This window comes from Opisthorchis viverrini (assembly GCF_000715545.1).
Source record: "Opisthorchis viverrini unplaced genomic scaffold opera_v5_346, whole genome shotgun sequence".
Taxonomy (NCBI): domain Eukaryota; kingdom Metazoa; phylum Platyhelminthes; class Trematoda; order Opisthorchiida; family Opisthorchiidae; genus Opisthorchis; species Opisthorchis viverrini.
Window position 1 is genome coordinate 403444 of NW_008752004.1, and position 12955 is coordinate 416398.

The 12955-nt window shown below is 44.9% G+C and overlaps 1 protein-coding gene across 1 annotated transcript in view; it reads left to right on the forward strand.

The window, feature by feature from the left end:
- Nucleotides 1-8595, forward strand: part of T265_10224 (hypothetical protein) — a gene marked incomplete at both ends in the record, with an annotated part of 20077 nt that extends 11482 nt beyond the window's left edge. Inside the window, 3 exons of the mRNA XM_009176533.1 lie at nucleotides 2974-3518; nucleotides 6582-6745; nucleotides 6903-8595. Coding sequence (XP_009174797.1) covers nucleotides 2974-3518; nucleotides 6582-6745; nucleotides 6903-7719 — 1526 coding nt within the window. The remainder of the gene's footprint in view (nucleotides 1-2973; nucleotides 3519-6581; nucleotides 6746-6902) is intronic.
- Nucleotides 8596-12955: the final 4360 nt, after the last annotated feature.

Genomic DNA, 12955 nt, shown 5'->3' on the forward strand with positions numbered 1-12955 from the left:
ATGAGGGCGATGTCATCTGCGTACTCCAGAGCGACAAGGCTCTCGCCAGCAACAATTTGAACACCGGGGTTTTGAAAACCGTCCAGTGTTCGCCTCATTATATCATCGATGACGAAGTTGAACAAGAGTGGGGAGAGTGGACAGTAAACAAAATGACTCCGTACGGGAAACTAACACTATGCTTGTGGCGAGCACATAGTTGAAGCATGAAATTTGTTAAAGGAGCAAAGCTAGCGGCGCTCAGCACTGTCTGTAAAGCTTCTCCAGTACGATCAAATGACCACTGGATATCGCCGAGATCTCTAGTCCTGACTGATTTTAGGAAATCCATACCACCAGGCAACCGACAGCGCACGCATACCCTTCAAGAAGTGACTGGACCTTACCGTGGTGTGACGGTTTGTGTCCCTCCATGGCCCATTGGGTAATAGTAGATGGTGTCCGTGCGACACTCATGGTCTTCAATATCACTTTGGTTAATGGTTAGAGGTCTTACCAACACATCCTCATGGCTCCCTTGGTTGGTGGTCGCAACACGGCTGGGGACTTATTCCATGAAAATGGTAGTGCGTTTGCATTCCCTGCCAATCCCCGCTGCCTTGTGATCAGACTTTTAAGCCAAAGGCTTTGGTCGAGGATCCCAATCGTACTCCTGTCTAGGTCCGGACGTCCTGGTAGTATACCACTCTACGTTCAACCGTACAACTATCAGTAATCTGACGACACATCGGCCGTCGCGTGGTGTTACCAGCCGGATGGCCTTAATTGCTGAGATCAGAAGGGCTGGGAAGTGAAAACATCCTACTGCTGAAGTCGCCGGCATTACACTTTAAAGTTTTCCCTCTTCTGACATACCCCACCCAAGTTTAAATATTTTCTCCGCAGGTCCAAGCACTGGGACTGACCGTGCATCATGCTCGGCTGCAGCTTCTGTAACTCCGACTTCAGTAACAAGCTTAAACACCTTGAAATCTGTTTTCCAGCAGCCACCTTCTAGAAGCAAATGCGGAAGACAGGCCTCCCTCGGAAGCTGACGCGCTTTTCATGAAGATGATGACGTTCCTCGGAAAGAGGTATCCGAGTCGGACCCTTTAAATTCCACAACTTTATTTTGAGTAAAATCCTTGTGTAAGAGGAAAATACATTAATACCTCTCTAATGCGCGTCCGCATACAACGACCGTTCCTCCTAAGCGACCGCTCCTTATTGGTCCCATCGAATTCGTATCACGGCCACAGCAGAAGGCTTCCTACTTTCTGGGTTTCTTCCCACATCACTTGTTATATAGCTTTTCAGGGAAATAAACAATGAACATGCTGATCGCCGCGCCTTCGGTGCGGAACTATTCTAGAATTTTCCCTGTGTTTCTATCCAAATCGTTTGAATGAGTGTCTGTAAGTGCATGTACTTCGGAATGCTTGTGATAGGGTAGCACCAAGTTCTTTCCCCACTTTCCAATAAATTATGGTAGTACAGCAACGAAGCGCCACTGATGCGTTGTCGATGATGATGACTGATGTGCGTACCGATCAAACCAAAGGGTCGTTTTATGCCACAGTGACCACTGGGACGGTCGGTCAACTTACCTCATTCTGGCTGATCACTCGTGTTAATGGTTCCTGCTTGAGCACCAAAGTGTCAAAAGAACATCAACTCGGCTGTGGAACAAAATCCACTTTACTGATCACTCAAATACCCATATAATAATGAGTCGTCTGTTCTTTTTTGGAGACTATGCCGCGATCATTTGGTCTCCCATCTGTGTATGTGCGCAGCTAGTCGAACGACAACCTCACGCATTGTCATAATTGGTAGGGAGTTCTGTTTGGAGACCGAGAAACTTCCCTCAGGTCCTTCTATTCTGACTACTACTCAAATTTATCTTTGCATGTAGTAAAGTGTCGACCAACGATATACAGTGAGTTAAAGAATGGCTTCTGACTCAGAGTCCTCATATGTTGACCCTTTGCCAATGTGTCAGATCACTCACACCTATAGGTTTTGTGGTTTTGTAATGACGTCCTTAAAATCGATATTCCCCAGTATTTGTCGGGTGAAATGCTTCCAAGTCTTCACTCCCTTGAGGTTTTCTTTGTAGAAATATTTTGGACATAAAAAGTAACTCCAAGGTGGTGTGCACTCTGAAAGTTCGCCGCTTCCACAGGTGACTAAATCCAATAAACATGAACCTAGCCCATCGTCGGACGAGTTGACATTACGAAATTGAACAGCATCACTTGGATATACATCTCTCATCTCGAGCAGTCCAAGACCGTTTGGAACCAGCATAGAGGCGAGTGCAGTGTCTCCCTTCTAAGGAAAACGCAGTAGACATAATCGGTCAAACTCTTTCTCTATTTCGAAGAGTTTTCTGGATGAAAATTGTCGCGGCTGCCTTAAGTTTCTTTCTGGTCGACCGAAAACCAGGTGCTTCTGGTCACTCAGACCCAAAGCAGATTCTGTTGGCATTGGTTGATTTTTAGTCGTTTTTCCGCGTACGGTACTGATGCAACAGTGAGAAAAATGAGATGAAACCCATCTCCGATGATGTCTCCCCAAAGGCCGTTCTTTCTCAAGATTTCGGCCACAAAAAGCCGCTGGTTAGGCCCATTCTTCTGTTGCCCATTGGAAGCCGAAAAGATTTGCTATGTCGTTGTTATGTCGTTGGTATGTGCTCATTGTTTTGCGCCCCATACTAGCTGAAGCGGTGGCTCTCGTTTGACTGGTTCCGAATTCTTCGGTTCTCGGAAGATGCAATAATTAAGTCAAATCAGTGTGTTGCCTATGGGTATAATCAATCACGCCTACAATTAGTTCGTTTCTAACCTACACATTTTCGTATATCTCCCCTTGTCATCGCCGTAGAAACGTGATTAAGTTTCCCACTCTTGGTTTTTCATTCTCTTTTATGTGCACCTTTGTGACTTATTTTGTTTCCCTATCTCTACCATCATCCAATTCCGGTACCCGTAGCCTACCGCTACGCGACCGCGCAGGGCTTCCGGAATCAACCAGCCCTAACTCTGAAACGCCTTGGTGGTCAACTGCTGCATCTTGCACAACCCCATATTCAAACATCGCGTGCTAAATCGCGCATTGCAAGTTTGAACCGGCAGGACAGTGTACTGTCGGATGGTAGCTCGACTGGGCAGTACACAGGTGTTGAATCCCTACAGAATACCAGTGACGATCAAAAGGGTTCCGTTACTAGGTCAACGAGGCTACCAACGATTGCACCAGCTCCAGGAAACTCCGACCTTGTTACCCCGGAATTGACTCCCATGGCCTTGTATGAACGCAGTTCGGAACCGAATTCGGTGTTACGCAGGGTCCCTTGTCCTCACAAAGGCTGCGGGAAGTCATTTCGTGACAACTCAGCCATGCGCAAGCACTTACACACTCATGGACCTCGTGTTCATGTTTGTGCCGAGTGTGGAAAGGCATTCGTGGAGTCGAGCAAACTAAAGCGACATCAGTTAGTTCATACTGGTGAAAAGCCTTTTCAGTGTAATTTCGAGGTAAGCCGCATTCGTTTTATCTAAACACTTATGGTTATTATGTCTCATTTTTTCCGATTTGCGCCGCACCGTGTATACGGGAATGATTAAGTTAGCGTGTTTTCAATCCTTTATACTAATATGCTAGTACTGGGAATTTGTTTTTTACTTCCGCTTGGTTTGCCGCCAATAAGCAACTTTTTTAATTCCCCCAAGATGACCACTAGAATTTCCAGAAAACACACTTGGCCGATCCCGGATAGAGAACGTTAGTCGCGGTTCTGTGAGGTCAAAACACCTCATATGGCACTGCATCATCACGTTTCAGTTACTTTTCAGTTGCTTTGCTTTATGGCGGTATGTGTCGGCTAAAGCATAAAGATGGTCGACTGACCGGAACTTGATCTCCCTCACAATGATCCATTTTGTGCCGGACTCATGTTGTTGAGTAATCACCTCAGTGCATCACGTAAACGGAAACACTCGGTCAGAGTATTGTTTTTCTTCGATAAAGTGTTCCCTAACACCAACTTAATTTATAAATAGGTATTTTTCACCACTTGAATAACGCTTTGTTTTTATGGGTTTGGAAAACAGAATCGTCGTGCAAAGTTTGCCACTTAACAGTTTGCACCATCTAATTTTGATTTTTATTGTGACCCAAACTTTATGAGCGGACCTACAGTTGACCTGGACAGACTTCCGTAAAACAGCGGACTGTACACGGTCGAGTCAAAGAGACTTGCGCTCCGTATGCCATAAAGTTTATCCGACCTTCCCAAACTTTATGAGCGGACCTACAGTTGACCTGGACAGAATTCCGTAAAACAGTGGACTGTACACGGTTGAGTCAAAGAGACTTCACTCCGTACGCCATAAAGTTTATCCGACCTTACGGGATAGAATCTTGGATGACGGTGGACGCTGAAGCTCCTAACCCAGGGGAGTAGCCGCATCATTATCATTGTTTTTGTCATCATCATCGTCGTTGATAGCAAAATAATTGCCGTACAACTATGTCAGTTTATTTAGATAATGTCTAATAGTGAAAAGGACAGAAACAAAAAATACCCATTTCGAGTCTACCACACCAGCCTTCGATGCTTACACTTTCAAATCTCTCTTCGGTGGAGCCTCTTTTAGGTGTTCACGTAGACTTAAGTAGTTTGCGCCCCCCAGTCCTGTTGTAAGCAAACTTCTCTGTACTTGTCTGGCACTACTTAGTGTCAGAAGGCAAGAAAAACTAAAGCTGTGTTTCCTGCAATAGGATGCATTTCAAGTCATGGGGTGCGCTTTTTGGGGGGTGGGGAGTTGCAGGTTGGTCCGTCAAAGTACATTGGTTCATCGTTAAGTCTAACGAATCAGTAATTTATAATTCTCAGATAGGGTATCCTTTCTTAGATGAAGCTTACTGGATGGACTACTGGAAAACATGCCGGCTCTTCTGGTCCATAAATAAGCAACTTCGCAATTTCCGGGCGTATGGGAACTCCACTCTGATCCACTTGTTCCTGAATCTATCTGATGTTCAGATGTGGCGACGGACTCAATGTCGTCGTCAGTCACTGACGAGCGCAAATTTATTTCGAAAAGTCAGATATAATTAGACTAGTTCGGCCTCAACTTCAAACTCAACTTTATTCGAATGTCCACTGACTAATAAATATAATATATAGTTATTGTTCATCTGTAACAACCTTTCGGTGCTGCCATGCCACCCGAAGAAAGCACGGGGGCACGGATACTGCCAGGTTGCCCAACCTTATATAGGAGAAGTCGGGCTCGAACGACGAACCTTCTGGTCTGTATATTCGTGTTCCATTCACCAAGCCATCTCGCCCCCGTCCACTAAGGTACAATGAAAAACAGAAGGACGAATGAATATGATTTACCGTTGGTTTGTAAACCCTAGAAGTCTCTTAAAACTAGAACATAGTTTCTCTGAACGACAATGCTCTGCTTCTTTTGACATAAACACTGATTTCCATAGTTGAAGAGTTGTGTTGTTGGACCACGGCGTATATATGGAAGACCGTCTCGACACGTGCCATTGTGCTCGTGTTCCTCAGGCATCCGATTGGTCGATGAATTTATCTTATGAAGCGTGTTTCGTATACCGCGCGAAGCCACCTAGTAGGTTATTCCATCTTGGATTTGCACGCTACCTAATGTGAACCTACAGTTTTTTCATCTGTTAGCAACCGTATTTATCGATTGGGATATCTGAGCTACGTAGTATGTGTTCTGAATTGTCAGGCAAAGTGGATGAAACAACTTAGTACAACAGCCACTCCAACACTTTCATCCCCGTTGGAGCGGAAAAGTGTACCCGGTATTGACCAGTTTAGTTACTGTAAGTAAATACCTCCGAAAACTTCTACCAAAGTTCCCGTTCCTTTACTCGTGGCGTAAATCTTGTAGTCAATACAATCGAAACTCTCATGTTACCTCACAAACTGCACGATCTAGCACCTTGGATTTCGGCAAACTGTACGGGCACTTTCGCCCATATGTCGCACTCAACTACACCCAATCACAGGGCTCTGTCAGATCAGACCGCCACATACCTATTGATCAAACTGCAGACAGCGTGCTTGAAAGGTACACTGACGCACTTGTGCCAATAAGCTAAAGTTAAACGTGGCCGGTTTCTCACACAACCCGTGTTTGGCCGAAAGATCTACTTACGGAAAGCATATTAGCGTATTCAGCCTCATGAGACTCTGTAGGGGATGCTTACTTTTTAAATCATTGCTTTTTACACAGCCGCTACTTTGTCTGACTTGAGCACTTTTGTGTTAAAATGTTCTTATTACCGTAGCCGCGAAAACAGGATCCACAAATGAGTAGAAAGAATTTAACACATGTCTCGGTGTCTGTCGTGTGCATCAGAGTGGGAGATCTTTACTATCTGAGTACTGGCTTCTCTACGAGTGTTAACTTACAATTTGAACGACGGACCCTATGAGATCGTTCATATTCAGTTCCACTGGGATTTATCTAATCAGACATTTGGTTTCCACCTTTTTCAAGTTCCCCGTATGGGCTCTGGTCACTAGCATATCCCATGAACTCTCGTTTCAGGGTTGTGGCAAGCGCTTTTCGTTAGATTTCAACCTGCGCACTCATGTGCGAATTCACACCGGGGATCGTCCATACATCTGTCCGTTTGAGAACTGTCTCAAACGCTTCGCACAGTCAACGAACCTCAAGTCTCATATATTAACTCATGCGAAAGTCAGATATCGGTAAGTCCTTTCATTGCAGCGTCCCACTTCGAAATCGTTTCATTGTCTCTATGTTTTACGTGCTATGATCTCATTGTTCCGATCATTAGTTTTGTTAATATATCCAAACAATCACGTGGCTTTTGTCAGTTTCATGCGCATCACTTTTCGTTTTCAGTGGTGCCCGTGGCTCCGTCAGCGCTTCCCAGAATCCTGGATACTTTTCTGATCTAGATGAAATGCCACCGCCCCAGCAGATTTCCTCAAATGAAGCAACCACCTCTTTGGATCCACCATCGAATTATGTTTCACCCGACGCCAGCGTAACAAACTCAGTTCAGCCGGAATCCGTGTCACCCTATCAGTCAACCCTATTGTCCTCTCCGATAAACATTAAACCAATGACTCGAATTCAACAACGGATACTGGGACGTCATGGCCTACAACCAGGATGCCAGTTTACATCCGCTCTGCACAACCAGCAGACCCGATTCCGTCCCGTATCTGGTCACAAATATGTGACACACATAGCCCCATCCATCACGGTTATCCCACGAGTACCGATTATCAAACATGAGGCACCCGAAATTCAGCTTGATACTGACTATTCCACTATCGATGAGTTCTCCGATTCAGTGGAGGATGATACGATAGGCACGAAAGAAGGTTTTCTAAAAGACGGCGGTCAACTGATCGATTCGGCTTCCAGCCCTGGAGTCAATTCGGCTACGAGACATACTTCGCAGCAGTTTATGTGGAATGACGAAGGATTCACAGAACTGGGGAATCAGTTGCACGCACCGACCACTTTAGCCAGCCCATATAGACCCTATTCTGTTTATCTGCGCGGAACCCGCCGGCGCATATTTTCCACAAGTGCAAGCCCTGTCCTTTCGAACTACGCTCTGTGCAGGCAGCAAACTATCCCAGTTTTACGTTTTCCCTCAGCGCATCGGATAGTTTCTATCAGTCGCCCGCCTCCACAACAAACCTGACAGTTCAGGTCTTCAATGTGCGCTAACTCTTCCCGGTCATTCGGTTTTACAAAAGCGCTGATGTGATACTAACTGACAATGGAAACGCTTGTGTTCCTAACCGGCTGATCTCCGCACACCTCTGCACCTCTTGCTGCGCCGATTAGGAGCAGAATCTACTGTTCAACACTCCTTTGCTGGATATGCGTCGTTTCACGCGCCAGTGGTACTTCTTTTCTGCTCTGTCCCTCTTTTATCCCGTTTAGTTTTGTTTTCTGGTTATACCACCGTGTGTGCGAATTTTGTAAATACCGGGCATTGCCCGCTGCCTTCGCCGATTTGGTTGATCTCTTTAATGTATGAATAAATGGGCTACTCCCATTCTCTGCTGTTTAATTGGAATGTTTTCCGACGGATCAACATCACGGTCATATTCTGTCCCGCCTGGTCGCTACTATTTACATTGACTTCCACTGTGTATGATTAGTGTACATAGGTATTGATAATTGCTCGGTATGTGTTAGTTCTGTGATCTTTCTTGGCCAAAACACTTGTTAATGTTGACTGATGTGCACTGACTTCGGTCACAGCGCGCCGCTTTCTCCTATATGGGCCATTAGCTGACAACCACCTTTCCCTGTGTTGTTTTCCCGTTACCCGCTTTAGTCAATCTATCATGAAGACAATTCCATTCACCTTCGCAACTCACTCCTCTTGACCAACCGCACACCTAGATTGTGTTCTGTGTTGTTCGTGTTCTTGATAGTTTTCTAACCAGCATGATCGTGTACAGTCCACTCTGTTGTCATTCACTCAGTCGCCTGCCTCTCCTTCACGAGCCCTCTTTTTATACCTATATGCGCCTTTGGGCGTAATAAAGCTGTATTGCTCACCGACGCTAACCACCTGATTGCTTTCGCCTTCCATCAAACGGTTTGCTGTATACTGAAGTAGGTGGGCTTCTGTTTTATCCCTAACACTTCATTGTGGGATGTAAGCATGAATAGGCTGATTCGCGAACCTTCTGGTTGGACATGAGGATGTTATTTAATGTAGTCCTTTTCAAGAATCACTCTGCAGAATAGAGTGCTTCTGGCAGTTCCCAACTTTATACTGTTCCAGCAGACTCCTCGGGTGGTTGTTCAAGAAACATCTTGCCATCATGAAATGCGAAAATGAAAGAACCAGAAGTTTACTCGTATAATCGACCTCCTTTCGATCACTGGATGACGTGAAGTGTAACAAACTTTACTCAGCTGAAACACTGGAACGATTCATTATCGACTTGTTGGGCCGTGGAAAGTGACTCAATGTGCAACAGAAGAACGGAGTGGCTTCCTTGATAGGTTCTGTGCGAAATCGATTATCACTGTCATGAAGCATTCTGCATCTCAGCCACGTGCTCGCCGCAAAGTTCGATGCATCATTCGACAGGACAGAATTATGCGAATTCGACTTATTGTCGTTGGAAATGAGTAGATTGCTAGATGCTAGTGTGCAGGCCTCCGGATTAAGTACGTGATAGGAAGGAGTGTATCTGAGACTTCGCAGTGAAGTGCAGTTAAACAGTGTACTTGAGCAGGTTACCAGCTTTCGCAAAAGTGACTTGACGTTGAACAAAGCCGTAGGAAATCTTGCGCAGGAATATTTTCAACTGGGTACAGACCATGCATTTTGTGGATTTAGTGATGCTTGGAAAGCAGTTTTCACTTATTTGTCTCATAATGGCTTAGAATTGATCCAAACATTCAATATATCGAGTTTAGAACCGCACGCTCTCGATCAACATTGCCTACAAAGGGGGAATACAATAGCCCTTCGTTGAAAGAGCTTTGGTCGTGTGGTCTCACCGTGGAGGTCAAATCATAGGATGAGTGGTCCAAACGTACTAGTAAGTTGCGCAGCGGCTGGATGCGTGTGAGAACCTACTGAAAAATTCGAGAGGTTTTTCTGATATTTCNGTCGTTAACAGCGAGATTAATGCGTAATTAGGAGCGTTCGAACAGAAACGATGAAGAGATCGCTTGACCGTGATGGCTGCTTTGCTCGAGAACCGGGTGACCTGATTGAGTCAGTGGTGAATCATTTTGCATCCACAGCCAGTCGCCCATAAGTGATGGCTCGGACGAAGAGTAATTTCACGAGATGAATGAACCTTTCAGAGAAGTCAGTACGCGTGACCATTTGATGTGGTTTCTATGACTGAAGATAAGTGACGCTATTTTCCGTCTGAGTGCGAATCGATCGCGCTGTCGATCAGTTGCTCGTTAAGTGTTCAAACTATTGCCCGGGGGTTTGTGGCCGCGAAACTCCCTGGTGCTTTTCTTTTTTAGCATAGAATGACCTTAATTAGAGAAGGAAATCTCAGTGGAAAGAAATACCACAGTGCATTCAGACGGTACGTCAGGGAACTGTACAGCAATCGGAGATGGAACTGTTGATCAAACTACTTTTTAAGCCTGCCTTCGTGTGCTGTTCCCCTTGTCCGCCTGACAAGCTTGTAGCGACCTTCGTTGAATGGGTCACAAGCAGTGCATAAGCAGATATCGATCGGAACAAGCGTTAAACCCTAACTCTGTGTAGTATAAGTGATTACAACCTATGTGTAGGTGTGCAACACGTTTATCTGACAAAACCAGCTTTAACGGTCGCAAAATGTAGGCGACCGGGTAACATATCCTCAACCTCCATGTAGAATATTGTTCACATGAGGAGCCGATCCTCCGTTGACCCATCACGAACAAACTGTGTAGCAACAAACCCTACCTGTGAAACGACGAAGGCCCTCCGCCGCGGAGTTGTCCATTAGAAAACACCAACTGAACAGTTATAGACTATTGAACAGGAAAGCAAAACTCTCATATGCATCTTGTTTTTAAAAACTGAATATCCGTTTTCTTATTGAACGCGCCTTCCTGAACTTTCCGGGGTATTCATTGGCTGTCACGCAAATGTAAACGAATGCTACAAAGAAATTACGCAAATTTCGTTAGGTCGAGACGGAGTCCAAGAAACCTCATACCACTAGCGTGCCTCATCAGTAGTTTCTTCCGTTACACCTGTAGCTACTGAGAGAAACGTGAAAAATTCCTGTCAGATTTCATAAGCGAGGTGGATGAGTGTATTGAAACCGTGTGTGGAAATTCATTTCATACAAAATCAGCTGTTATGATCATTAGTGAAAAGAGCACAGTGACATCAAAATTAAACGCAAGGAGGCTGGTACAAGCGGCTAAAAAAACAACCAGTTGGTACACCGCAACAACCTCAGTATAAAAAGTCCTCAGGAACACCACAACCCGATTCTTGGACACTCCACTTTGTAGGAAAANATTTTTTTCCTCGATGAGTAAATGCAACAAGAAACTGCTTTTTTGTAAAAACGGTTTGCTTGAAGGCAGTGTTTTGCATTCCGGGGTTTTCAAGTAGGAGAATACTGCGTCCCATATTCGAGGAATTTCTCAGTCAATGCTTATTCCTCATTTTGTCTTAATGGACAGCGTTAATTTTAGACAGCACCCTTCACCAGAAGACCTTCCGAAGAGTAGCTACAGCTTTGATGAAGCGGTGACTTCAGCCATTCATCAGGCCTAACACACTTAGAAAGTCCCCAGCGATTTCGTGAGAGGATAACCCACCTACCTCCTACTCGGAAAGCAACAACTTCACAGCAAGGAGAGTAAGTTTATCGTTTTCGAAAAAGTTTGGCGACAATCGGTAGATTTATTGCTGGGCTCCAAGTGTGTAAGGCCTTAATTTCAAATGAATTAATAGATCGTACTCTACACTCCATGATGTATAATGTGCGCATCACGGATCTTCAACAGCTGAGAGGAGCAAACCTATGACTAAGTTAATATTATTGTGGCTGGCACTCGTATTCACGGAACCACCTGCCCACCTACTAATGGGAAATTTCAAGAAAGCAAGATTGCACTATCTTGTTGTTCAGTTAAATGATGGAGTTTAGACGTGTCCGTAGTGTGTTCTTCCTGCTCGGATTCTTTACAAAGGAAATATTGTCGTCAGCAGTCACAGAGATGAACCTGAAGAGATGCTTATGGCTGCGTCACATACCTATCTGTATCTTTTGTCATTATTGACGGGATATCAATTCCAAGTATATAGCTTCAATGATTACCTAGGTAATCCATGAGAATGACTGTTTTCGTAGGCCATCCGCTTTCAATAATCGAACATCTCGTCGACTGGACGGATGCGTCAAGTTCAGGCTACGAACTAAACGAAGGCATGTTTGGGTTGGTTAGAAGACCAGTCACTCTGGACCAAGCATCCATAGCTCGACACCCCTTGCTCCTCAAGAGGATTCTGGTGGGATATTGTGGAATGTTTTGTGATGAACCTATAAATACAGTTGTAACAATCTTCTTTCGTCTCAACAAAGGGCTGTCTCAAGCTTCCCTGTCTTTTGATATGCCATAGTATGGGAGTAATCACATATTCTCAGCTATTTTGTTCCACGGTACAGAGGGAAAACGTGAGTTGACACCAGAATATACAAAGTGGGTACACTTTATGGTTTTGATTTACATTGAAAGCTACGTTCCAGGGTGTGATAGCAGTTATTTTCCGCAGCGGTCAAATTGTGTGCCCACTGTCGGTCAACTCTAATGGGTTTTAGTCAAGAGGGATTCTGGAGGTTCCACAACATACTTAGTATCCTAAGTTCATAACTAGTTTCAGCGTAATGCCGTTTGCCTGTTATATGTTTTCCGCTGAGGCCTCCTCATATGACTTACAGGGGGACGGGAAGTTCCAGTTTGTAGTTAAGCCGGGGGCTGAATGGCAAGGCCAGACGTGGTTTTGAGTCATCAAAACAACTTGACTACTAGCAGATTCCTAGTAGTTAGAAATCTGAAATAAAACAGAACCGAGGCAGCAAATATTCAGCTCTGACCGGGTCAGTCGCATGGACGAAATGGTCATCACATTAGATGGTCGTAAGTTTTATTCCTAGGACATTTAATAATGAAGCGTTTAGCTTCAGGCATCAAGACGTGCAAGGTGCCGAAATGCGTCACAACTGAACAGGTAACCCTCCGCCGAACATTATTTTCAGCGCCAGTTCTTTCTTGGAGCTGATATCAGAATTATTTCTTAAATCCCCCTAAGGCTTATGCCTGTGTAACGGTGATACTACTGATGGGGAGGCATGCGAGTAGTGTGTGTTGTTCGTAGAATTTCGCTTTGCGTCTTTTGAAAAGGGGAGATCTGTTGCGGAATTCGTGGAGCCACT